Source organism: Caenorhabditis remanei, chromosome III, assembly GCF_010183535.1.
Source record: "Caenorhabditis remanei strain PX506 chromosome III, whole genome shotgun sequence".
NCBI lineage: Eukaryota > Metazoa > Nematoda > Chromadorea > Rhabditida > Rhabditidae > Caenorhabditis > Caenorhabditis remanei.
This window is the reverse complement of record NC_071330.1, coordinates 9,293,591-9,317,503: the sequence shown is the minus strand read 5'-3', so window position 1 is coordinate 9,317,503 and position 23,913 is coordinate 9,293,591. Positions and strand designations below refer to the sequence as shown.

The window sequence follows — 23,913 nt, the reverse complement described above, 5'->3', positions numbered from 1 at the left end:
CTTAAAATCAACAGAAACATGTTGAAAAAAACGAGCATTAAAATAGATTTGTCAGTGATGAGGAAAAAATGAGTCATTCTTTGCCTGTGTTATTTTCTCCTGATTGTACCGACTCGTCATTCGTTAGGTATAATCTATCTTCTTCTTTTGGTGCAAGTCCAGTCAGCATTGTTGAATTGGACATATCTGGTAAAACTCCCTGAAAATGAATTAAATGTTTCATGCTTAAAATAATTGAAATCAAACCTTAGGATAACCTCTTCGCTTACTATACCATTCTCCGTATTGCAATCTGATAACAGAAGCAGGCAAATCGACTTTTTCCATAATCATATGAATGTAGCCGAGTGGTAAGTAATATCCCAAATGGATGAGATGCTCGAATTCCTCGTAGATGATACCCAATGTTCTTTTATCAAGGACTCCTCCCAAATCTGGGTTAGCTTCGCTGAACTTCTCCACTTTTTCACAAGGATCTCCTGGAGAACATACTTCGTTGTTCAACTTACGGAAATGCTTGAATCGAAAGAACACTTGTTCATAAGAAACTCCTGTATCATACGAAATGTTGATCATTTCAAGGATTGTAGGATGACGATTGGCTTGAAATATTTCAAAATCATCAGGAAACTGATATATGCTTTTGTAGTCATCTGCAGTATGAGTTATCTCAACTTCGCTTTCTCCAGAATCGTCATCCAACCCAACGACATCGATCTCTACATCTTCTGTTTCCACCTGTTCTCTTTGATTTTCCGAGTGCCTCGAATTGATCGAACCTAATTTTATACGTTTTGAATAGGAAGAGCTCGTTGGTATTATATTTCGCTTAAAACCTCCCGAAACATGTGGTGTATTTTGAGACATTTCGTAGAGACTTTCGTTTGCTTCATAATAGTCCGTTCCTATTGCATTTTTTGCCAAATTCGAGTTATTACTAGCTTTCTTTGATGGCTGTAATTATAATAGAATCAAATACTACTGTGTAACAACTCACTTCCTGTTGGTATAATTCATAATTGTTAGGTTTTGAATTGAAGTCATTTTTCAAAAACTTCTCGTTGAGTTGATTCAAAATTTCTTTCGTTGAATTTTTGCCAATGGATACATTCAATGCTTCATGGAGATCCGATGATGCTTCGGGTATTGCCTGAATCATAGAAACTATTAGAAGTCAGCAGATATGTGCAGAAAAAGCCTACTGATTCTGGTAGTTCTTCAATATGTTCGATTTTCGAATCGAAAAAATTCAGAATATTCTTTTGAGTTGTATCGTACTTCTTTGCCATGTGCACAAGTCGTTCATATGAAATTTCCGAGCTAGCGCTGTACTCGTTTTCAAGTCTTTCATAAAGCTCTTTTTTGCGGTTTATCTCTGGTGTATCAGATGATTCATCCTCATCCTCTTCCTTTTTCATACTCATGAACCATTCTTTGTATTGTTCACGGACAACGAACGCTGGCAAATCGACTTGTTCTGCCACTAGGTGTATGTAGCCAATATCTGGTGACTTCCCATCGGCACCAAACTTTTCGAACAGATCGTACATCTTATTCACCGATTTTCCATGCAAGATACCATCATATTCTGTTCGATGAGCAAAAAACTTTAATACTTTACGGCAATTATCATTTCTTGGACATGGTTCTTTTAGAGCATTTCGAAAATCTCGGAATCTGTAGAAGACCTGTTTATATTTTGCTCCAGTCATTTTCGAAATTGCGAGCATTTCTCCGATGGATGGATGTCGGTTGAGTTCGAAAAGTTGAAAATCTCCAGCAAATCTGTTTTTGGAACAATCTGGACCAGATAGCATATTGCTAATATTGAGCATTTCTGCAGTCAATGCAAGTGAAGCATGAGGATTGCCGTCGGGTATCAAATCAACATTCTTCTGTTCTTCACCCATCTCAATATCATTACGAATGTTTCTTTTGCATTCCTGAAAACATTTAAAAAATTAAAAGATTTATAAAATTGTGGAACAACCTGCTGCTCTCTATCGTCTTCTGGAGCAGAATCGAACGTTGATGGGTCGTTGTCATATTTCCTATTCGAAACATTCGATGGAGTGAAATTAACAAATTCTGAATCGCAGTTATCTTCAAAACACTCTTGTATCTGTAAACAACAGTGATAAATTGTCTTTGAGGTGAGAAACTTACGATTCGCATGCTTTCTAGATTCTTTTTGACCAGCAAATGAATTTTTTTAATGTCTACCTTGTAGATACTGGACACGATGATTGCCTCAGAGACGGTCATTTCTGGTCTCTTATGAATAATTCGAAGAAGCGATTCAGTTTTCAAATCTCTTCGAGACTAAAATGAATAAGATGAACAGAAAATGATTTCGAACGGTACCATTCTTTTTGAATATTCATGATCTCCAGGTGTGTTTTGCATGTGAGCATGATGTCTCTCTATTTCTCTTTGATATAACTTTTGTTCTTCAAAAACTACCGTTTCCTGAAAAAAAACTAACTTTACACATCATTATCAAGAAATATACTCATGATAGTTTCGAATTCAGTTCTTAAGAACCCAACCTCTATAAAAATAAACTTATTCTTACCAAGGTACTCTCAAGTTGACGTGATTTTATAAACCATTTGTAGTAAAACTTTCGGACAGTATCAGGTGCCAAATCAAGTTTATCGACAATCAAATGAATGCGACCGGTGTCAGTCATTGGTCCCAAGTGAATGAAGTTTTTGAACTCGTGATGCATCATTGCCACGGTGTTTTCAGTTAGTAGCCCATTGTAACCAATTTTTGAAATAAAGTACTTTGAAACTCTTTCGCATGTATCGTTCTTCTCGCATCTTTCATGATTAATAATTCGAAGTTCACTAAATCTGTGAAACACTTGGTCGTATGGTACAAATACTTCTTCCGAAATATCGATCATGTCGTGAATAGACGGATGCTTGTTCACACCAAAATAAGTTACATCACCAGCGAATTCGTAAGGAGAAAAATTTTTCATTGTGCGTCCCGGGGGCGAGTAATCATTTCTTCTGGCTTTGATGAGCGATTGGTCATAATGTTTAATTATTTTCTCGGGTAACTGAAACAATGTAAATTACAAAAGGTTTCTGAATTTCTCGTATTTCACTTCATCATCGTGGATCTTCCTAGACAATGCGAGTCCTCGCTGATTTTCGAGTTGACTGGTTTTTTCTTTACACCAAGAAATCGAAACGGTTTCCGGTGGGAGTTTTAACCCGTTATCATTTTCACTGCTTACGGATTTCTGTAAATAGCTAGATATTGGATTTTAAAAAAAAACGATACCTCAGAACTACTCAAACTCGATGAACCTTCATTTCCGCTCGGCTTTTCTTGTTCGTTCTCATTTTTAAGCAACGCTTCCGTAGTGCATGGTGGCTGAAAGCAGTTTTGGCAATTTTAATTTTCTATAAAAAAAAGTGTACCTTCAGTTGCAGATCTGGAGAGTGGGGATCGCCTTCAAAGTTCTCCATTCTAGCGCTCAACGGGTTTTTAATTTAATTCTCAGAATGTTTACTTTGTGTATTTTAAGGTTCACTCCGAAAACTACAGTGTCGGAAAAGGCAGTTCCCTGTTCGGAATTGGAAAAAAAAACAGCACACAATGTTTTTCCACTGGCGCATGCCTTTTTCGACACTGTAGGTCTCGACGCGAACACTAAAAACATCAGCGGGAAACGTTGATTTCTTTGCTGATTTGTTGGTCCCAGGAATCGCTGCCCGAGTAATATCGTATCAGCCTTTCTTAGATTTCTTATCTATTTTTAAATTAAACTTGTCAAAGTTGAATTTTCAGACTAGAATTATTGGTGAGCGACATGAACGAACAAAACCGCGAAAGGTAATCAAGGAAAACGCTTCCTAGTTAACGGTTTAAAGATTTTTAGGGAAATGAAGATTTCTGATGAAACTTCAGAGCTTCTCCGCATCGAGTTCCAATTTGAACATACGTTGTCAGAACAGAGAAAGCTAGCTTTAGCCTCCAAATATCAACTGAGCCCTGAACAAGTTGCTAACTTCTTCAAATTCGATATGAAAGATCAAAGAGAAACAGAAGCCCGTGAAATGGGAAAGCGAACTATACCGGCAAGTTACATAAGAAGTTATCATAATGAATTTCAAATCAATGTTGTTCCAGATTTCTGTCAGCAGCGATGTGGTTCATGATATTCCCAAAAAGCGTCGACCGAGAGGAATGGTATATAATACATTATTATTTGATTGCAATCGATTGACAAATTATTATGTTTTCTTTTAGTGGGTAATGTCTTCGAATCCATATCCTTTTGTTATGCCGCCACGAATCGTCCAAAAGATGAATCCGGCATCAAAGGTTTGACGGAAATTTTTATAGTTATGAGATAATTGCATTTCTAGGCAGCGGCTTCGTCATCTGGAGTATTGAGTTCTGCATCATCATCAACAACTGCTTCATCTTCAAAAAAGAATAAAATTTCAAAAACGCTTGCTAATCAGACGCTTACATTCGAATTCAATCAAAACTCCAAACTGCCGGAATCGAGAAAGAAAGAGTTGGCTGAAAGACTTGGACTATCGCCGGAAGAAGTTCGCAGATTCTTCGTCAACGCTCGCATGAGAGGAATTCGAGCAATCGTTGGACAAGTTCGTGTTCCTAAATTCAAGTTTTGATTTATTTTCTGTGATAACATATGTTATATTGCAGTGATGAATCTGTTTCTGTTAGTCTGAATCGAAAAACATTACGCATGATTTATTAGTTATAACCAAAGATGTATTCTGTGTTTAACAAAGTAAAAAAGAAGTGACGATTTCATAACAGTCACAGTCGACGCCGTCTTTTCCAGGTGATTTGTAGATGATTGCTTTACCAGTTCCACCTTGATCACAACTCAAGCAAATCGACAACTGGCGTACATTTCCAGATGTTGTTGACATATTGAAAACAACTCTGAAATGAGATAGTTAAATTTTATTAAACTAGGGAAACATACCGAAACTGTTGTCGGTTTGATGAAACCGGGAAAAATTGATGAGCAAAAAAGTTGGCAGGATTCATATGAATACGGAGGTATGCCACTAGAATCAACTCGTTTGCAATCATTTTACGACGATTCCAAGGATTTTTGATGTAATACTGCAAAGCTTTGAACGTTTTTTTTTGGAGTATATTCACTCACTTGTTTAGCCTCCTCAACCATTGCCAGTTTCTGTGCTTCGGTAAGCAATCTTCGTTGCTTTCCATTTCTCAAGTTATCTAAATCATTCTCCAAGAACTGCCGAATGTGTGGTGGGAAAAGTGAAATATCTAGTCCAGGAAGAATGTCTAGCATATCTTGAGGATGAGAGAGAAGAATATGAAGAGCTCCCATTGACTCTGATTGATGACGTAGCAGAACCTGAACTTATTCGAATTTATTCACCAGCTTCAGAGAATAGATATACGTTACTTGAAAACCTCGCAAAGGATTTTTCTTTTCGAACTTCTCTGCAGTAGTTTTCCCATATAAAACAGAAACAACATGTTCTGATTTGAAGTTCTGATTTTCACTTTCATTGAGCATTACTTTTGTAAAAATCTTCTCCGTTTGTATAACTTGAGCTCCTTTTCCTCTCAAGAATTGATTAACTTTTGATTCAATCACCGAAAGATCGTAGGCATTCAACGAATCAAATAATTCTGAAATAAAAGGAAGTACTAATATTCTGAAACAGAGAACTCACTGAAGGCAGTGATTACTTTCTGGAGCTCTTTATGAAATGTGAGTTCTCCGTTTGCAGAAAAATTGAATGTAGACGATGTTGGAGATTCAGAAGTTGGTGTCGAAGTAGAAGTTGATAATGAAGTTGATGTTGTTTCTTGAGTACGTTGATATTGTTGCTAGCCTATATAAACAGCTTCCATTATAATCTCAAAGAAGAACTCTCACTGTTTCTGAATTTTTTCCTTTGTCTATCGTCTTCTTGCACTCCCGGTGGATATACATTGGGTCTTGAACTCGCTTTAGGATCAAAAACAGGAGGAGGTGGACGACCTGCTAAAATATGAAAATTTGTTATGTGATCAGTTTTGTCTGATTAATGACCATTTTCAATTAGAGTAGCTTTTTTGTCAAGTGCCATAGCCACGTCATATTGCTTTAATAATTGTCCAGTTGTAACTCCAGGAGTTTCACGCATATCTTCTGCTATTGCCATGGCCTGCAAGAAAACATGTTTATAAATACTGATGTAACATCTGATTTCTCACTCGATCAGCGTAAACACGAACTTCCGCAGCTTTTGCAGCTGTTTGAGGATCGAGCGGTGCATTGGCCGCTTTTGCTGCTGCTGCTAAATAGTAATTAAAATTTCAGAAATTGCTCATAGAAAAAAAACGCAACAAACCGTTTTCCAAAGCACCTGCAATTTTGCCACCTTGATATCCAGCAAGTCCATCGAAAACTGGAACTGCTAAAGCATCGAAAACAGCTCCACCGGATGGTCGATCAATTACTTCTTGGACACTCGCAAACATTCCTTCTGGTCTGAAAAAAACAGAATGTATATGAAAATAAGCTAATTTTTGGCCGACTTGTATTCATTCTCTCTGAGTGAAGATCCCAATGTAGCTGCTCCATCTAACGTTGCACCAGCTGCGATTCCGCCAGCGACTGCACCAACAGGTCCACCAACAAGAAACCCTGAGATATTCGATTAAAATGAGTTTCTACAAAAATTATTTTGAAAATATAATGTACCTGTAGCTCCTCCGACCATCACACCAGTAGTTCTTGTTGCACTAACGATTGCTTTGTTTCCTCCTTCGTGATCACCAACCAGATGATGAATTCCTCCTTAATCATCAAGTGTAGTCTCAGGCAAGATTTAATACTTCATTACCTTTAACATGGCCTACAACAGGAACACCATCAGCAAAATTCGAAAGTTGTTTTCCACATCTGACCTGCGTTTCTCCTGCTTTTTCCGGATCTCCAGTTGCCAAATAGACGAGAGAAGTCACCGAAAATAAACAAGTATATTTAAAACTCTAGAAATGTGCACAAACTTGTGAGACTCCAATACATTCATGAAAGAATTTTTCTTGCGTTTCAGCGGCTCCATCTGGATCTCCAGTTACGACTTGAACCAGTGATTTGGCTTGTGAAACTACAGGAATCGTATTAACATTACCCATTTGCTCATCTGAAATGAAGAAGTCACGAGTTGAGATGAGCATTTTAGGCTGAGCAATATCAGGTCAAAGAGTAGTCACGGTTAGAACCCGCAAATTCAAAAAAGTAATCCTTTTGGTGGTTTTGAATGTTTGCCAGAATAAACAATTGTAATATTTCGTAACAAGAAACATTCGCTGTAAATTGGAAAACATGGACGTAGAGATAGAAAACAACTCGTAAACAGAAACATCATGAAGGTCAACGCGTTGACCTTTGATCAACGGATGGGTGCAAGTTATTATCGGAATAAAAAAGTTCCGACATTTTTTACCGACACGCAAGAGTCGCGGTACTGGTAGATCAGAAACGCCCACTCATCATAAACATTTCTTCTGCAAAATCAGGGCACGGTTTCATTGAATTCGCGGGTGAAGTTTTGTTTGAAAATACCACTTTTTAAATAAAATTTGACCTATTTCCCTTAAAATTTCATTTCCGCCATGAAGTTTGAGGAAAAAAGATCAAATTTTAAAGGAAATAGGTCAAATTTTATTTAAAAAGTGGTATTTTCAAACAAAACTTCACCCGCGAATTCAATGAAACCGTGCCCTGATTTTGCAGAAGAAATGTTTATGATGAGTGGGCGTTTCTGATCTACCAGTACCGCGACTCTTGCGTGTCGGTAAAAAATGTCGGAACTTTTTTATTCCGATAATATTATTATTTATTGGTTCCAAACAATGTGTTCAAACTAGAGTATTCTTTGATAGAACTGAAAAAGAGGTGCTCGAATAGCAATCCTAGAGAAGTTAGAATGAAGATAATGTAAAAATTTTTGATAAAATTGATTGTCAGAGATATGGTGAAGATTATGCTGAAATTTCAACCGGAATCTGGTGAAGAAGTATTATCGGAATAAAAAAGTTCCGACATTTTTTACCGACACGCAAGAGTCGCGGTACTGGTAGATCAGAAACGCCCACTCATCATAAACATTTCTTCTGCAAAATCAGGGCACGGTTTCATTGAATTCGCGGGTGAAGTTTTGTTTGAAAATACCACTTTTTAAATAAAATTTGACCTATTTCCCTTAAAATTTCATTTCCGCCATGAAGTTTGAGGAAAAAAGATCAAATTTTAAAGGAAATAGGTCAAATTTTATTTAAAAAGTGGTATTTTCAAACAAAACTTCACCCGCGAATTCAATGAAACCGTGCCCTGATTTTGCAGAAGAAATGTTTATGATGAGTGGGCGTTTCTGATCTACCAGTACCGCGACTCTTGCGTGTCGGTAAAAAATGTCGGAACTTTTTTATTCCGATAATATCAAAGGGAAGGTTGCAAAAACAGAGTTTAAATGGACGCCAAAAGTTAGTCCCAATAGAGCGTGGTTACATTTGAAAAAGTTGGGCCAATTTGGACAACTGCAGAAGCTTCTTGCTTAGTTGAAGTTTAAAAAAATATATATTTCGAAAATTCACCAATTATATTTTTAGATGAATCGCTTCTTCAAAATCGTCTTGACTTCTACAAGACGGGCCAGCACTAATGGAAGCGGGAAGAGAAAAACACCATTCGAAGGGGATAAAGTGCATATTCCAGATGAACCTTATAACAGTAAAGTAAGATTTTTCATTTGTTTCAAAAAAAACTAAAACATGGTATTCAGATAGATGAATCTCTTCTTTCTGAAATGCCACCCATTGATGCGAAACTGATCAGTCATTTAGAACGACTCTCATTAGTTCGATTTGATTCTGAGCAAGCTGTTGCAAACTTGCGCAATTCAATCCGAATGGCCAAAAGACTGGAGCTTGTTGATGTGGAGGTATAGCATAATCTTCGTCTACCGCACGTTAATTTATTTATTTACAGGATATCGAGCCGATGCACACCGTTTGGGAAAGTCAAGAATGTCCCACGTTCGACGACGTTGAAGAGGAACCACTTCCAATTGATAAAGTTTTTCGAAATGCCGCTGTCCGCTTCGATGATTTTTTCGTCACTCCACCTGGAAATGTACCACTCGAATCGAACGAACGGTTTGACTTGAATGTGATTAACAAGTGGGACACCATTGGTAAACCTGTTTCACCGGAAGCTAAAACTATAAGACTTGTAGAAGGAAGAAGAAAATAGTTTATGAATAATGATTGAGATCTCTTTTAATATAAAAACTTTATACAAGAGTTCCTCGCTTTCTTTTGGTATTCGGAGTAGCTGGAACAGACGATGATGGTGTTTCGGGAACAGCAAACTTTCCGCCTCCTGCCGATGAAGTGAATCCTTTTCTTTTCAGAGCATCATGAACAATTCGGGCATTCATAGTGTATGACTCAGCAGTTTCTCTCTGTAATTATTTGGATTTCAATTTTTGAAGATTTTTAAAGATCAATAAGACGCCAAAAAATGTAGCTTGAAATCCAGGAAAACTTACCGCCTCCATTTCTTCTTCTTCTTCGCCCTCCATAGTCGATACAGTAACACTTCCCATCTTTCCTTGGTTTTTCACATTTCTCTTCATAATAACTTTTTTTGCACGTTGCTCTTCATTGTTTCCGCTAAAACCACCAACTTGCTGTGCTGATAGAAGAGCGTTTGCGAAAATGAAAGTGCGCGACAGAGCTGATGGATGTTGATAGAAGAGAGGAACAGAGCATTTTTTGCAAATCTTTCTGTATTGCTGCTCCAGCCCAACCGCTCGTTTGATGTAGACAGTGTCGCCTTGCTTTGCGAAAGTTTTCGCTGTTGTTCTCTCGGGAGTAATAACACGAGAACCGTCTCGTTGACGTTTTGGCATCCGATTTATTAGAGTGTCGCTGATCATTGCCATCTGAAAGTTACGTTCTCGCTACTTTTTTTAAGCAGAAACTAACCTCTCCACATGTACAATAATAAGTATACAATGGCTTAACGAAATACTCTTCCCGATCGTCCACATCAATTATCGCTGCTTCTCCCTGTACTCCACGATCATCTTCCACATGTGCAATTTCCAATCCATCAGACTTTAACACTCCCGACATTCTGAAAGCATCAGATGAATTCATGTCTTCTGTAGGTTCTTAAACTTTTCAAGATATTTCCATTGCCAAAACAGAACAATTGATTCTCTTCAGAATTACAAAAACATGAGTTATTTTATCATAACCGATATCAACGGGAGCCCATATAATATCGGAGAAAACTGGATGACATGTTAAAATTATCTTAAACGGATTACGACAAAAATAAAGAACACAATTTAACAACGGTTGCTAATCGTAAGGATCAGGAAACCCAAATAGAAAAGAAACAATAGGTCAAAAGAAGAAAGCAATTCAAAAAAAAGGATAAAATTGAGACCGAAGCAATTTAAATTAAAAATAACGAAAACGTCGAATTAATAAAGATGCTCAGTGTTCGAGTTGCGAGGAACTTTGATTTTTTCGTAGTTCTTCATGATCATGTCATGCAGAGTAGAGAAGTGATTCCGCATTTCGAGAACGACGAGTCTGGAAGTAAAAAGATAGTTGTATGCCCATGTTTTACTATGAAACCTGATATTGATGAACTGTTTCTCGTCCATATCAAGAATAGCTCTTCTGTAGTCGTCGACATGAGGATATTTGGCGATTTTAGTAATAAGCTTCCCACGAGTGGTGAAATATCTGCTCATTTGATCCAAGAAGGACGCGGCTTCGCTTTCAACATTCCTAACCTCCGACAATGTTTCCTCTTGAATACCAACACCGAAATTATTTCCGTCTTCGATACGAGGAATCAGAAGAGTAATCCACATTTTCACGGTGTTGCATTGCTCGACGGCATCACGAAGCTTTGGACGTACGAGATCCATTAGTTGAGCGAGATTCTCGTTGCAGGGAACAGTCCCGCTTGTGAACGCGAAAACAGGTGCTCCTGTTTTCGTTTTTGAATCATTGTCAACTTTCGTGCGCTTTGCAGCTGGCTCATCATTATCGGTGTTACCGTTCTGAAATTATTTATAAAGCATTTTTTGATACAATGTTATATTAACTAAACGTATATTCTAATTTCTATATCTTACCTCAACATCTGGAACTGGAATGTTCAATGATTTATCGGGAAGAATCTCAGCGAGGCGGTCGTAAGAAAGCTTTGGACTTCTGAGAAGCGCATCGAACTCAATGACTTTTCTTGGAAACTCTTCCTTAACTATTTTTTCGGCATCAGCAAACAATCGTTGCTTGTAATCAGACAGTTCTTTGTTTTCTGGTTGAGCTTGCTTTTTGGTCATCTTGTCACTGCTGTCTGAATAAAAATGAATGATTTCCAGTATAGAGTATACCAATAAATATGAAACAGATATTCAAAGGCTTTAGTAGCCAGTAGAAGTCAACAAAAACAAAAGTACTGAAACGAAGAACAGATGCATTTGTCGGACGATTGAGCAAGAAATAGTGGAAAAGATACTTATTTTAGAATATAGAAATATGTTATCAAAATGGTACAATGTTAAAAATCACAATGGCAAGAATCTGAGCAGACATGACTTTTCACGTTTTCCGTTTCAGGTAGTCAATTGTTGTCTCATGACACGGACGCTGATTCATATCACAAGCTCCAAGAACATATTTTCCTTCTGGAGGCTTGAAATAATCGAGACCACGACCACTCTTCACAACCCAACCATTATCAAATCTGAAATTGAAAAATTGCTATTGAATTAAATGGCCCTCTAAATCTCTACGTAAAGCAGATAATCATTTGAAAACATACATTATTTCCCTATCGTGAATGGTACTACTGAAATCCACTTGTAGAGTGACTCCGCGTTTTTCCAAACTCCTGGAACAGTCAAACTATTATATCATCATAACATGTTTCGTCGAACCTTGCTAACTCGTCGAAATCTGGGAGATTCTTCCTGGCGTCTTCTCCTGTCTTCAGAGTGATAACTAGTAAATTAACCGACAACGGGATAATCAGTTCACAAAACCTGACAAAGTTTAGGAGTTGATGATGAGCAATAATGTAGGCATCTTGAATGTGAACCATCCGAAGTTGAGCGTCACAGCATCGAGTGAAAATCCTTTGATATGAATGCCCTGTTGAATTGGCTGCTATTTTATATTGATCTACTTCTGTCTGAAAAAAGTTTAATAGAAGCATATAAATTATAGTTATAATAATGAACGACATAATAAATCCACCTACCTCAGTTTTATTTAGATACTCCAAATCTGCCACCTTTCTGACATAAATCGCAAAGTTTTTCATAATCTTGTCCCGATCCGCACTTCCCAATGGCATTATGCTGAAGGACATCAATTGAATTTCTCTTGTTTTAAAAATTCAATCGATATTGCCTACCGCATCGCTTGAGCAATTAATTCGATGCCTTGTTTGTATCGAATGATAGCACGACTGATTTTTCCAACCTTCTCATCGTTGACAGCATCGCAAAGAATAGGCCCAGCCTTTTTCACTAATTTTTCCGGTGCTGACATGATTATCACTGCAAAGTTCGACAGGAAAGCGTAGGGTTTCGAAAAACTTCAGAAAAAATGTGAGATCTTGGGAATTTGAGGCCCCACAAATTCCGAGGAAAAAAAACTCCTGGGAAACGAACTCCTGGGAAAAAGGCGGGGCCAAGCGCGCTGATTGGCTAATCAGTTGCGCAATCTTGCTAATTAGCATTTTTGCAGCCAATCAGCGCGCTTGGCCCCGCCTTTTTCCCAGGAGTTCGTTTCCCAGGAGTTTTTTTTCCTCGGAATTTGTGGGGTCTCGGGAATGAGGCCCCACAAATTCCGAGGAAAAAAAACTCCTGGGAAACGAACTCCTGGGAAAAAGGCGGGGCCAAGCGCGCTGATTGGCTAATCAGTTGCGCAATCTTGCTAATTAGCATTTTTGCAGCCAATCAGCGCGCTTGGCCCCGCCTTTTTCCCAGGAGTTCGTTTCCCAGGAGTTTTTTTTCCTCGGAATTTGTGGGGTCTCGGGAATTTAGTGAGAAATGCAAACGCGCCCTTCTGAGATTCAACTATGGTGGGTGTTTAAATAACATTTATGACCAGAAACATTGCCGAAAATATCAATTGAATGTATTTATTTCTCTCAATCATCAATCATAATAGCATGTGTGTTGTTCCATTGTAGAACGATATGCGAAAATAGTGAGCATAATGAGAGCAATGAGGAACCACCAATTGGATTCGGAGCCGTAGAACAGATTTTCCATTTTCTGAATCATTGATATGTTAGAAGTTGATAGGAGAGCATTTTCAGGAGGAGGATGAATTGGAGACGACGGCGGCATGAAGACCAGAGAACTGTTTGAATCAGAGTAAGATCCGGCTGGAGCCTTCTTTTGTAGTGGACTTTTCGGTGGAGTACAAATCGGGGCAGGAAGAATGACGACGTTCGGTTGAGGTTGAGTGGGGAATAGTGGAACGAGTGGAGGCTGATGAACAGGAGAATGACTGTAAAGTTCAGACACATTTGAAGGTGATGACAAATTAGGTGGTTTCAGAATTGGAAGATTCGGGGAACGAAGTGCAATAATGTCTTTTGGATCGTTTGAAGTTGGTGGAGGTGTTGCAGGATCTTCGGGCTCTAGTTCAGACATTCCAATTTGACCAGAAACTGTCGGAATCTAAAATTAACACAATACAAAGAAAATCAAATAATTATGGAATATGATTCCGATAAAAATACAATCCAACTATGCTTCAAACATATCGTAAGAAATCTGAGGCTTCAGTGGTCACAGGAAATGAGAAAACTCACTTTTGAAAAGTCAATAATCTTTGCCGGATTACGTACTTCGTCGAACAGTTTGTGCCAATGATCTTGACTTTTCAGAGATGCGACCGAATTCGGAGGAACCAAAGGAGGTGTCGAAGCAGAACGAGTCGATGAAGAATGATGACGGTGACGGCGACGACGATTCTCATTCATTTTGGATGCTTTACTGTAACACTTTCAAACTCCAGACAACTGATTACAATGGGTTTTTGTTTTCGGTTCAATCCAATAATTCACCTTTCTTCTTTCTTTTTTCTCTGCTCCTTCAGCTTTTTCTTTTCCAAATACAAATCATCTCTTGTCTGTTTTGGAGATAATTCCAATGCAGTTGGTGTTTCATCAGCTCTCTCACAAGATGCACATTCACATTTTGTCAAAAGTCCTTCATTTCCTTCTACAATATTTTCAGTTTTTCCTTCTTCAACCACTGCAGTTGGCTTGACAATATCAGTACGAACGTGTTTGGTTCTCCACACTGCACAATCCAGTTGATCTTCAGCTGGACTTGGAGATTCCTTGGTTCGCATAGGTACTTCATCGCACTCGTATCGTTTCACTGGTTTCCAATTCGCACGAAGTGGGCGCACATTGAGGCGAACGCTCACCTGAAAATTATTCTAGAGATTCTGAAGCAAGAGAAGCACGCAGAAACTTTGAGGAAACTTTTCTTCTACCTGCGGATTCTTGCTGTCGCGTTTCTTTTTTTCCGATGCATGATGCATTTGTCCTATTGATACCAAGTTAAGAATACCGTCAAATTGAGGAATGACGGTATTAAAATGATATAAAAATAGGATAGTAGATTGATAGGGTAATGGAATGCATTTAAGAACAAAAGGTTTTCACGTTGAAATTTTGGTTTGGACTACAGTATCCAAGAGCCCGGATTCATGAATTTTTATGAAGACTTTCTGGACGTCATGAGCTAAAATATTATGAAAGTTGATCGGTTGACGTGATTCGTGCCCCATTGAATCAGACAGCAGTTGATGAAATTTGAGACGTGAAGGCATTGAACTCGTTATAGTTAAAATTTTCTGTTTGAACTTAACGTGAATTATTATGAACTTTCATCGTTCCAGTTTTTAATAAGAAAAAAACACGATGCTCTCTTTCCACAATTTCGTTCATTTTTTTTATTTTATCGTTGTCAGAAATGGCAGCTCCAGTCATAATTCAGTTGAACAATGGCGATAAAGTGAATCGCTTTACGGTTTTCAAAAAATTAGGAGAAGGTACGTTCGGAGCAGTTTATGCTGTAAGAGAAGACAATGGAGCAGAGCATGCATTGAAAGCAGAGTTAGCTACAGAGAAGATACCGGTTGGTTCTCGAACTGATTCAGATTTCGGAATGATTTTTCGTTTTAGCTCCTGAAATTAGAGCTGTATGTGATGCAGAAACTGACACAAAAGGGAGCGAAACATATGGCAACATTGATTGGTTCGGTTGGAATACTTCAAGATTGACTTCTCATTCGACTGGTTTCAGATAAAGGACGACATGCTAATTTCAATTTCATCGTCATGAAATTTCTAGGGAAATCTCTTCAAGATGCAAAGAAGACGGGCCCAAATGGACATTTGACGTTGGCATCAGCAATTGGAGCATCAATTCAATGTCTGGAAGCAGTCGAAGAACTACATTGGTGTGGGTTCTTGCATCGAGATGTGAAACCAGGAAATTTCTGTTTGGGAAGAGCTGAATTGAATGAATTGAGAAAGATCTTTGTGCTTGACTTTGGATTGTGTCGGAGATTTGTGAATGATCAGAATGTTATGTTACAGCCACGAAAAAAAGCACCGTATAGAGGAACTCCTCGTTATGCACCAATTGCATCTCATAATTCAATGGAGCACGGAAGAAAAGATGATTGTGAGAGTTGGTAAGTCGACAAAGAATATAGAAACATAATGATACAACAATTACAGGTTCTACATGCTAGTTGATTTCACAAATGCTGCACTTCCATGGAAAGTTGTAACTCAAATGAAAGAAGTTGGAGAAATGAAAAAGAATTCTCGGTTTGATCCAATGGCATCACAAATGTTTGCTGGATGTCCAATAGATGAATATCGACAGATTATGAAGTATGTGCTCTGCTTATCTAGTTTTTTCTTCAACTTAATTTCAGTCATATCGACAGCCTCTCTTTCTTCATGGAACCAAATTACGGATTGATCTACACGATTCTCAGAAAACTGATGCAGACGAAGAACATTCAAGAGTTTCCGTATGATTGGGAAAAAGAGTATGCTGTCGGAAAATAATTTTTTTTTTCGTTCAGAATAAACTTGAATGACAATTCCCAATTTGCTTCTTCAAATTTTCTTCAAACATCAACTATCACAACACTCTTGTTTATTAGAATATCTTTTACTAACAAAAACCAGAAACAAAAAGCACAATCAACGAGTTTGATTATAAATGAACGAATGAGAAAAGCGATTGGGAGAGAATGAGTTGTGTGAATAACTGAACACTAAAGCCAAGGAGGAGGCCGAGATAAGGGAACAGAATGAGAGAGATATAATGGATTTTCAGAGAATGTAAAGAATTATGATAAAACATGATAGAACTTCTAAAACGAAGGAGATTTAAGAGTTTTTGAAAGGTCGACTCTAGTGAAGAGAGGAAGACAGGTTACACACATTTACCGGGTGAAAATAACAAATTATTAACAAATTAGAAGTTGAAAAGTGACTTTTTGCAGACCAAATTAAAGCAAATGTCATCGATCGACCGACGTTTGTTGGCTCGTTTCGCCTTCTGAACCATATCAGCAACGAGGTCGGTGACAGTCTCTGGAGAAGTATCCGATGTGGCTGGTGGTGAAGAAGATGCTGGGCTTGGAGTGTTGCTAACCGGCCCTGACCCGATTCCAGATTCAGTTCCACTCGTGAATGAGTTGCTGATTGGAGTCTCAGTTTTGACCAAGAGGAAATCAGCTCCAACGGCCTTGACAAGTTGATCCTGAAATTTGAAGAAATATAATGGAAGTTCATTGATCAAAGTATGAATATTACCTTTCCATCGTCAGCAACATCAATATTCTCCTCTTCAGCTCCACTTGTAACTCCATCGTTTCTAGATGAAGACGATTCCCCCTCATTATTATTCATGATTGACGACAACACAGTTTCCAATGAAGATGGTTCTGGTGTTGGTGCCATTTCCATTTCAGAAGAAGATGATGTAGTTGAAGATGCAGATGAGGACTGCATTGGGAAAAGTGGATAGAGAGCTGGATTGACAGCCAACAATGAATTGACCCAACTCGCTGGAACTGATGGAAGTTGAAGTGATGGAGCTGGTTCTTCAACGACTGTAGCCTGTTGTTGAGCTGTTGCCTGGGCTTGTTGAGACAAGAGGCCAGCGATAAGTGACAAGAATTGGTCACTATCCGAGCTTCCAGAAAGAGATTCCGACTGGGAATCGCCTTTCGAACATCTCTTCTTTGTACGAGGAGTACGTTCCTCTCCACGAAGCTCGTGCTGTGATAGGGATCCTGAAAAGAAGTAAACTCATAGATGAATAATTGGATACCTAGCAGATCAGATATAACAATCATGGTGAGTTTTACACCTTCATTGTTGCTTTATTAGTACAGTTATTACCCTCCAATGTGTAATCCCCTCACACTAAATGTCACTTCTTCCCAGGATACAAAACGTGTCTCACTGCTTACCTGGTCTACGACTGCTGACCGCAATAACCTTTGCATCGCCAGGTGTTCCTGACTTCATCATTGAGTTGTTGTGTGAATGAAGTTCTTTTTTATCTGGGAATGTCCAATTGCAGCATCCACAAGTGAAGACTCTCTGAATGTCGTGCTCAGATTGCATGTGACGACGAATCGTGTCGTTGTGAGGGATCTTCTTGTCACAAACGAGGCAATGTTGGTCATCTCCATGGAAGTTGAGACGGTGACGATTGAGAGAGGCGGCATGACAAAACGTTTTACCGCAATGGCCACAAAGGAACTCTCCTTTGAGATCTGGACGTTTCAATTCGGCTTCCGGGCGGTATGGCATCCTTTGATGGGTAGTAGAGAAAGAGTTCTGCAAATAATTGGATGTGAATATAGGTATAGAGAATAGGAGAGATATAAAAAAGATTAAGTTGAAGAATATTGAGGAGAGCCTAATAGTGACCTAGTCAGAAAAGTTTGAAACCTGAAACTACCTTATCAGCTTCAGTTTCAATTGATAAAATCTCGTTCAGAAGCACTGAAAGACTGCCCAAAAAGTCACAAGACAGTGAGAAAAAGATTGAAGAGGAGTAAAATTCGAAAACATTTTACCTGCTTCACTTCAAAATGATATCAAAGTAAGCAGCATGAAAAAGCATGAGAGTAGAAAAAAGTACAAGTAAATAAATAGGTTGGAAGGTTGGAGTGTGAAAAAAACAAGTAGAAGGCTTGATCTGACTGCGTGAATAGGTGATGCTGCCGGAATGCACACACACACACACCACCACAAAAGGGGGCGGAGCTTCCCCCGCGGTTTCGCGCGCATACAGTCTCGAGAAGGACCACCCAATGTGTGTTAATCCTAGGAAACATTGTAAGAGACACAGAGATAGCGTGAGAGAGAAAGAGACGGAGGGTTCAAGGTCCCTTTCCCAAGTCTACCGCAACAAATGCCGCAATATAGAGCTTGAACAGAGAAGGACATACAATTATGACCGAGACGATGGGGTCGAGACGATTTTTGATGATAGATATTAATGATAAGATAGTGAGAAAAGGAGAAGAAAGCGAATGGGATGGCAACAGTATTGGGTCACAAGCTATTTGTTTTCTGAGCTGCAACACTGTAGAAGGTGTTGCGTTGTGAGAGAATGATGCAGTGCGAAGAAAACAGAAAGAATCGACCGAAATTAAGAATTACCTAATTTTCGTGAGAGAACGGTCCTATAAGCGAAATTGCACTAAAATCGATTTAGAAGCAACTAGATTCATACACATTTTGTTTTTCGGAGATTGATTTTTCACCCATGAGAGCATTGAATAACAACTTTCTTTCTCTCCAGCTTCCTACAGTATCTCTTTTTCCATTCATAATCCCGAAACAAGCCTATATGACCACGCTAAGCCTCTCTCATTACCATATTCAAAATGATCAACATGTTTGCACCTCGATCAGCATTTCCATTGTTTGAAAAGTGCACATCAATTGAAATGGAGTGCTTCTACAACAGTATACGTGTGAAACGTTTCGAAAGAGTACGGTAGATGAGAGTGGTCACTTACACCTGTTTTCTCACTACATCTGCTTGGTGGATTAACAGGTAACGCAGGAGTAAAACAAACAGAGTTGCTTCTCCACGTCATCTCCACGAAGCATTCGAGACCTGTCTTCGAAATGTCGGTTTATGGGAAGATACTGCTGCCGCCTAAAGAGAGGCAGGACCACGTCATAGCTTTCCTTCTTCTTCTACCTGTCAGACGATGCTTATCACTATGAAGGATTGCGCAATTACAGTGTAGATAAAAAGGGTCAAGCGTAGAAAGACAAGCATACTTATTCGAATTCAAAGAACACCTAATGGTTTGAAGGTGTCTAAGTAGTGGGTACTGTTGTTGAAATGTATCGAAAACAATAGAGAGAGCAGGTAGGGTCAATGAGCCGCCAGTGGGAGGTAGAAGACAATAGGAAGTGCACTCGTGGGACGACGACTCAAATTCCGATGAGGTTCCAATACCTTAGAGTAGAGTAATTATGAAGTATTGGAAGCTCAGAGTCATTTGAATAGTTACTGAAGCATTGGCTTTTGAGCTGTCGATGTGCTGCAAAACAACTAATAAGCCCCACTCAATGGAGCTTCGACTTCTTCTTCTTCTTCTTCTTCTCGAATTCTCTTCTCTGTACATTGTCGAAAAGAAAAGAAACGACAGAAAATAGAGATGATGGTGTACAATAATAACATTGAATTAGGACCGATTTTGAAAGAACTGGTGACACTTCTCCTTCTTCTCAGCTCTTTCAAACATTGTTGACATCTCTTTCTGAGCTTTCAAAACTCATTTTCTATGAAATACTGTACGAAAATAAGATACTTTGGTACTTTTTTTTGATTGACTGGCATTTGCAAGAAGTGGTCATTGCCTGGACAGTAAAGGCAGTAAAGAAGGCGTCAATTTGGGGAGAAGCCACGAGGGGCAGAAGAGAGAGATGGGGATGATTCGAGAAAATTGAGGGAAAAACTGACCTTGGAGAGAACATGAAGACGTCGAAGAAGTAAGCAGAAATGATAAAAACTGGTACGGAAAAAGAATAGAACTGGGAAGAGGAATTGGAAAGAGTAAAAGAAGAAAGAAGACGTGATTAATGAAGAAGATCGTCTTTACTATTGAAATTTCCTAGAGCTCAGACTATGCCAAAACGAGACCATTTCTTATTCAAAAGATCAATCGATACCATGTCTCCTCATTCCTATTTTTGTATTTCTTATCGGCTTTCCCAAATATCTAATTACCCAAAGCATGTGCGTCGCTCGCTCTCATAACTTCCCAAAATCCATGAGTCTGTTCGTCATTTGCTTGTCTCCCAGCACAATAACTCCGTCTCCGACACGTCATCTCAACAGAAGGTTGGGCTTCAATAAGAGACAATGTGCATACCGGCTGTAAACCTGACGACTACAAAATACCGTTCGCGTCTTTTCACTCTTCAAAGAAAGGGACCATTCTCTTTTTGGATGGATGGGTCAAGGCTAGAAACATTCATTGAATGTATAAGCTGTATTAGAGAGGTGAAGGGTCTAATTGGGGGTACTGTAGGTGTGAGAATGAAAGTGTGAATCTGAGGACAAAGAAAAATGAAAAGCTGATCGAGAGCTGAGATAACATCTGGACAATTAGCAACTAACACCTTGTATGGATGTATCGAGATGATATCACTTACAAAACAGAACAATAACAAGTTGTTTTTGTAGAAAAACAGTACGACGAGAAGCCAAGATGAGAATATTCCTGGTTGCGCAATGATAGTAATCCTCTTCTTCCTTCCCCTTTTCCTATTTACTGCCCATCCTTTTTCTTTCCCGATTCAGGGTCATTTAGCTTACCGGTCACTCACTAAACAGTCACAAGGTATTTCTTGTTGGTCAGAAGACAAGCATCGCGGGTTTTCGAAATTCGAAATTCAAAATTTGAAATGAATCCGAAATAAATGCGAAAAGGCTGCAACAGAGGAAGCAAAATGGAATGCTTTTCTCTGAAACCAACCACTTTTGGGCCTAGCAGTTTATGATCGAGAAAATTAGCATAAGGGAAAAAGAGGAATGACACATAGACCCACTAGGAAACTTTATCGTTTTATTTGATTCTGCAAGCACACTCCCAGTTAGGTGTAACAAAATAATAAGAAGCACGCCACGTGGGTCTATGTAAAAGATGTTTGAGTGACAGTTTGGTTTTTAAAGAGTGGTAGATTAGAAACGAAAGGTGTTGTCTTGAATATATTTCTGCTGATGGGATCACTTTGGCACAAAGTGATGGAGTCATTGCTCCAATCATTTTTCTTCTAAATGGAATGGGAATACACCTGTCAGATACATTCGGAAAGCTTATTCTAACACTCAAATACCTATAGCGTTTCCGAAAAAGGACTAAATGAATCGGGAGAGACAAAAGAGTATATGACCATACTACTTTTCTATTTGAGTTTTATGAATGCGTGAGTGAGTGAGTGAGTGAGTACCTCTTCTGTATTCCTTTTCTGATGCTTCTATCGTTGCGATGTGTCTGACCTTGGCACACGGCGATGGCTATGGAAGAGAGGCAACCGATCGACAAAGCCTCTACTACTACTACTACTACTACTACTACTACTTTGAGTACTCATTCCTCTCACATTTTTCTATCGGACTGCCAAATCAGGCGACTCGCAGCGCAGTTCGATTAGGCTAAATAGATGACCGACGGTGCGGTCGGAAGACAAGAAAAAAGGAGGAGAAGAGAGAAGGGAAGCTGAAATGACCTTTACTTTTGACATTGCATCTCCCGTCTACCAGTTACCTTGAAATAAAGCCATACCGGCGATTAGCATCGGGAGAAAAAAGTTTCGGACGGAAAGAGAGAGAGAGAGATGCGAAAAAAGATTGATTGAAATTTGTCCCATCCCCAATGAGAGAAGCTTAGGGTACTGTAGCTGACAGAAAATGATCATTTCGAAATATGAGATACGTATTCCCAACCGGAGCGCGTTATAGTAAGATTACAGGCTTCCACCACAAGCTTCTGACCTTACCCTTCTTCCGAGTGAGCAGATTACTGTAGTGCTCTGCATAATTATCCATCCAAAAGCTCTTCTCTCCTCTATTATTACTGTTTTAAGCCTCCACTCAGTCCTCCTCCTCCTACTGAATACAAACACATACCGACACATTGAAGGTGTCAATGGCTTAGTGGCGGGATCAAGAGAAAGAGAAAAAGAGAGATGGAGGTATGTGATCTCAGGCGGCAAAATTGAGAGAATTACATGGTTTGGCATGTTGTGGTCAGGAAATGGTTCGGAAGTACTAATGAAATGGTTTGAATTTTTTTTAACTGTAGGTTAAATAAATCATTATGTTTTGAAGGGGAGACAACAGAAATGAAATTGAAATATAGGCGAGAAAGAAAATTGATAAACGAATTAGATCCGCCCACTTTTCATCTCACACTCGAAACGAACGACACTCTGTTCGAGAGAACTTTCTATCGAGTGTGAAACTGAGGGGTTTCAGGAAAAACTACAGTAATCCCTGAAATAAAGAAAAAGAAGAGAAAGAAAGAGGAGGGGAATGTGAGACATCTTTCAAACTGTTTTCGAACTGGTGAATGTTTGAAGGGTCAGACAGAATCAGTGATGACTAATCGATTTTTGAAAATAGGATGTTCTGGAATCGAAACAAAACAAAATGTGAAGGATTGTCTTCAGAAAGTGAAGTGATAGCCCGAACCGACTACAGTTCTCGGAAATAGAATGAGAAGATGGATATTTGGAGGAGCTTCCAAAAACTTAAGATAGTTCTGATGCACTGATTCAAACAATCCAGACGGTTTTTCGTTGTATCGAAAACATCTTATTCGGTTACTTTTTAAATCAATGACTAATAGCTTCTGAGAGATAAGATAAGCGAACTGAATTGGCCAGTTACGAAACAGAACTAGTGAACATGTGTAGCGAATGAGGAAGCATGCCGAGACTGAAACTGGAAATTTAACAATGAGTTCTTGGATCATTGGCTCTTAGTTACCAGAGAGGACATCATCCATGCCTATTTTCTCCAGAAGAATAAAAAAGAACTAACATGAGAAATAGTTAGATATTGTGGATAGATTGTAGATGACTTTTCGGTGAACCACGAGACAGTCGGGTGTGGAAATGCTGAAGTTACCCGAGTCTGCTTTGCCCCTTTTTCTCTGTCAATGCCCTCTTCTCGTCCACCTCCCATCCCCCATCCACCTTTCCCAGTTCCTCACCGTCAGCCAAAAATGGAATGGTTACTTACATTTCTCTCTCTCCAATCTCTCAATTTTACCTAGTTGTTCAACCCTTCCACCGCGCACACCTCCTCCTTTCCCACTCACTCATTTTCTCTTTTTACCAGTCGCACATTTCAAAATCATCGTTATTTCTTCTCACTGTCTGTCTGTCTGTTTCTTTTTCACTGGATCGAGAGATTACATCTTTTGAAGAGAGTCTAATGATAACATGGTACTGTAGAGGGTTGCCTGAGCTGCATCGAAATGACTGGTAACCGAAGAGAGAGAGTGGAAGAGAAGCCAGACGCAATCCGGTTTTCAGAAGCGTCGATGTTTCGTCGTCGGGCATGTATTTCCGACTGTCAGAGGACCGAAATGCTTGTGCCTTTTCTCTCAACTGGAGGGGAAACATACATAAAAAAGAGTTTGGGGATGATGGCTGGAGTAGAGACTATTTACATCGAATTTGTCAAACAATTGTGTTGAATTACTAGAAAGGACAATGGACTAATTTTGAATACGGTCAAA

At 39.0% G+C, this 23,913-nt stretch overlaps 10 protein-coding genes across 10 annotated transcripts; 4 read left to right on the top strand and 6 right to left on the bottom strand.

Annotated features, from left to right (window-relative positions):
- Positions 1-73: 73 nt before the first annotated feature.
- On the bottom strand, positions 74-3,485 carry GCK72_010246 (uncharacterized protein; the record flags this gene model as incomplete). Its single annotated transcript, XM_053727761.1, has 11 exons — positions 74-199; positions 247-779; positions 837-954; positions 998-1,150; positions 1,203-1,943; positions 1,991-2,122; positions 2,167-2,322; positions 2,365-2,469; positions 2,576-3,070; positions 3,119-3,256; positions 3,438-3,485. 11 exons carry the CDS (start codon positions 3,483-3,485, stop codon positions 74-76), a joined length of 2,745 nt encoding a protein of 914 aa, XP_053587338.1.
- Positions 3,486-3,829: 344 nt separating this feature from the next.
- Positions 3,830-4,661, top strand: GCK72_010245 (uncharacterized protein; the record flags this gene model as incomplete). Its single annotated transcript, XM_003104159.2, has 5 exons — positions 3,830-3,852; positions 3,899-4,097; positions 4,150-4,209; positions 4,270-4,344; positions 4,389-4,661. 5 exons carry the CDS (start codon positions 3,830-3,832, stop codon positions 4,659-4,661), a joined length of 630 nt encoding a protein of 209 aa, XP_003104207.2.
- Positions 4,662-4,775: 114 nt separating this feature from the next.
- Positions 4,776-7,209, bottom strand: GCK72_010244 (uncharacterized protein; the record flags this gene model as incomplete). Its single annotated transcript, XM_053727760.1, has 13 exons — positions 4,776-4,941; positions 4,985-5,127; positions 5,171-5,389; positions 5,441-5,670; positions 5,715-5,849; positions 5,921-6,028; positions 6,077-6,191; positions 6,241-6,323; positions 6,378-6,517; positions 6,565-6,673; positions 6,731-6,826; positions 6,873-6,936; positions 7,039-7,209. The coding sequence occupies 13 exons, from the start codon at positions 7,207-7,209 to the stop codon at positions 4,776-4,778; spliced, it is 1,779 nt and encodes a 592-aa protein (XP_053587337.1).
- Positions 7,210-8,643: 1,434 nt separating this feature from the next.
- GCK72_010243 (uncharacterized protein) lies at positions 8,644-9,286 on the top strand (the record flags this gene model as incomplete). Its single annotated transcript, XM_053727759.1, has 3 exons — positions 8,644-8,769; positions 8,817-8,975; positions 9,023-9,286. 3 exons carry the CDS (start codon positions 8,644-8,646, stop codon positions 9,284-9,286), a joined length of 549 nt encoding a protein of 182 aa, XP_053587336.1.
- A 40-nt stretch (positions 9,287-9,326) lies between these two features.
- On the bottom strand, positions 9,327-10,173 carry GCK72_010242 (uncharacterized protein; the record flags this gene model as incomplete). The annotated part of the gene is made up of 3 exons (XM_003104098.2): positions 9,327-9,497; positions 9,585-9,980; positions 10,024-10,173. 3 exons carry the CDS (start codon positions 10,171-10,173, stop codon positions 9,327-9,329), a joined length of 717 nt encoding a protein of 238 aa, XP_003104146.2.
- A 356-nt stretch (positions 10,174-10,529) lies between these two features.
- Positions 10,530-12,618, bottom strand: GCK72_010241 (uncharacterized protein; the record flags this gene model as incomplete). Its single annotated transcript, XM_003104108.2, has 8 exons — positions 10,530-10,641; positions 10,687-11,120; positions 11,196-11,419; positions 11,712-11,809; positions 11,888-11,956; positions 12,003-12,256; positions 12,326-12,425; positions 12,482-12,618. The coding sequence occupies 8 exons, from the start codon at positions 12,616-12,618 to the stop codon at positions 10,530-10,532; spliced, it is 1,428 nt and encodes a 475-aa protein (XP_003104156.2).
- A 611-nt stretch (positions 12,619-13,229) lies between these two features.
- Positions 13,230-14,634, bottom strand: GCK72_010240 (uncharacterized protein; the record flags this gene model as incomplete). Its single annotated transcript, XM_003104052.2, has 4 exons — positions 13,230-13,760; positions 13,895-14,078; positions 14,150-14,517; positions 14,587-14,634. 4 exons carry the CDS (start codon positions 14,632-14,634, stop codon positions 13,230-13,232), a joined length of 1,131 nt encoding a protein of 376 aa, XP_003104100.2.
- A 434-nt stretch (positions 14,635-15,068) lies between these two features.
- Positions 15,069-16,180, top strand: GCK72_010239 (uncharacterized protein; the record flags this gene model as incomplete). The annotated part of the gene is made up of 5 exons (XM_003104022.2): positions 15,069-15,233; positions 15,281-15,353; positions 15,402-15,795; positions 15,842-16,000; positions 16,045-16,180. 5 exons carry the CDS (start codon positions 15,069-15,071, stop codon positions 16,178-16,180), a joined length of 927 nt encoding a protein of 308 aa, XP_003104070.2.
- A 415-nt stretch (positions 16,181-16,595) lies between these two features.
- On the bottom strand, positions 16,596-17,944 carry GCK72_010238 (uncharacterized protein; the record flags this gene model as incomplete). The annotated part of the gene is made up of 3 exons (XM_003104028.2): positions 16,596-16,883; positions 16,937-17,418; positions 17,599-17,944. 3 exons carry the CDS (start codon positions 17,942-17,944, stop codon positions 16,596-16,598), a joined length of 1,116 nt encoding a protein of 371 aa, XP_003104076.2.
- GCK72_010237 (uncharacterized protein) lies at positions 17,675-18,010 on the top strand (the record flags this gene model as incomplete). The annotated part of the gene is made up of 1 exon (XM_053727758.1): positions 17,675-18,010. One exon carries the CDS (start codon positions 17,675-17,677, stop codon positions 18,008-18,010), a length of 336 nt encoding a protein of 111 aa, XP_053587335.1.
- Between the last annotated feature and the right edge of the window lie 5,903 nt (positions 18,011-23,913).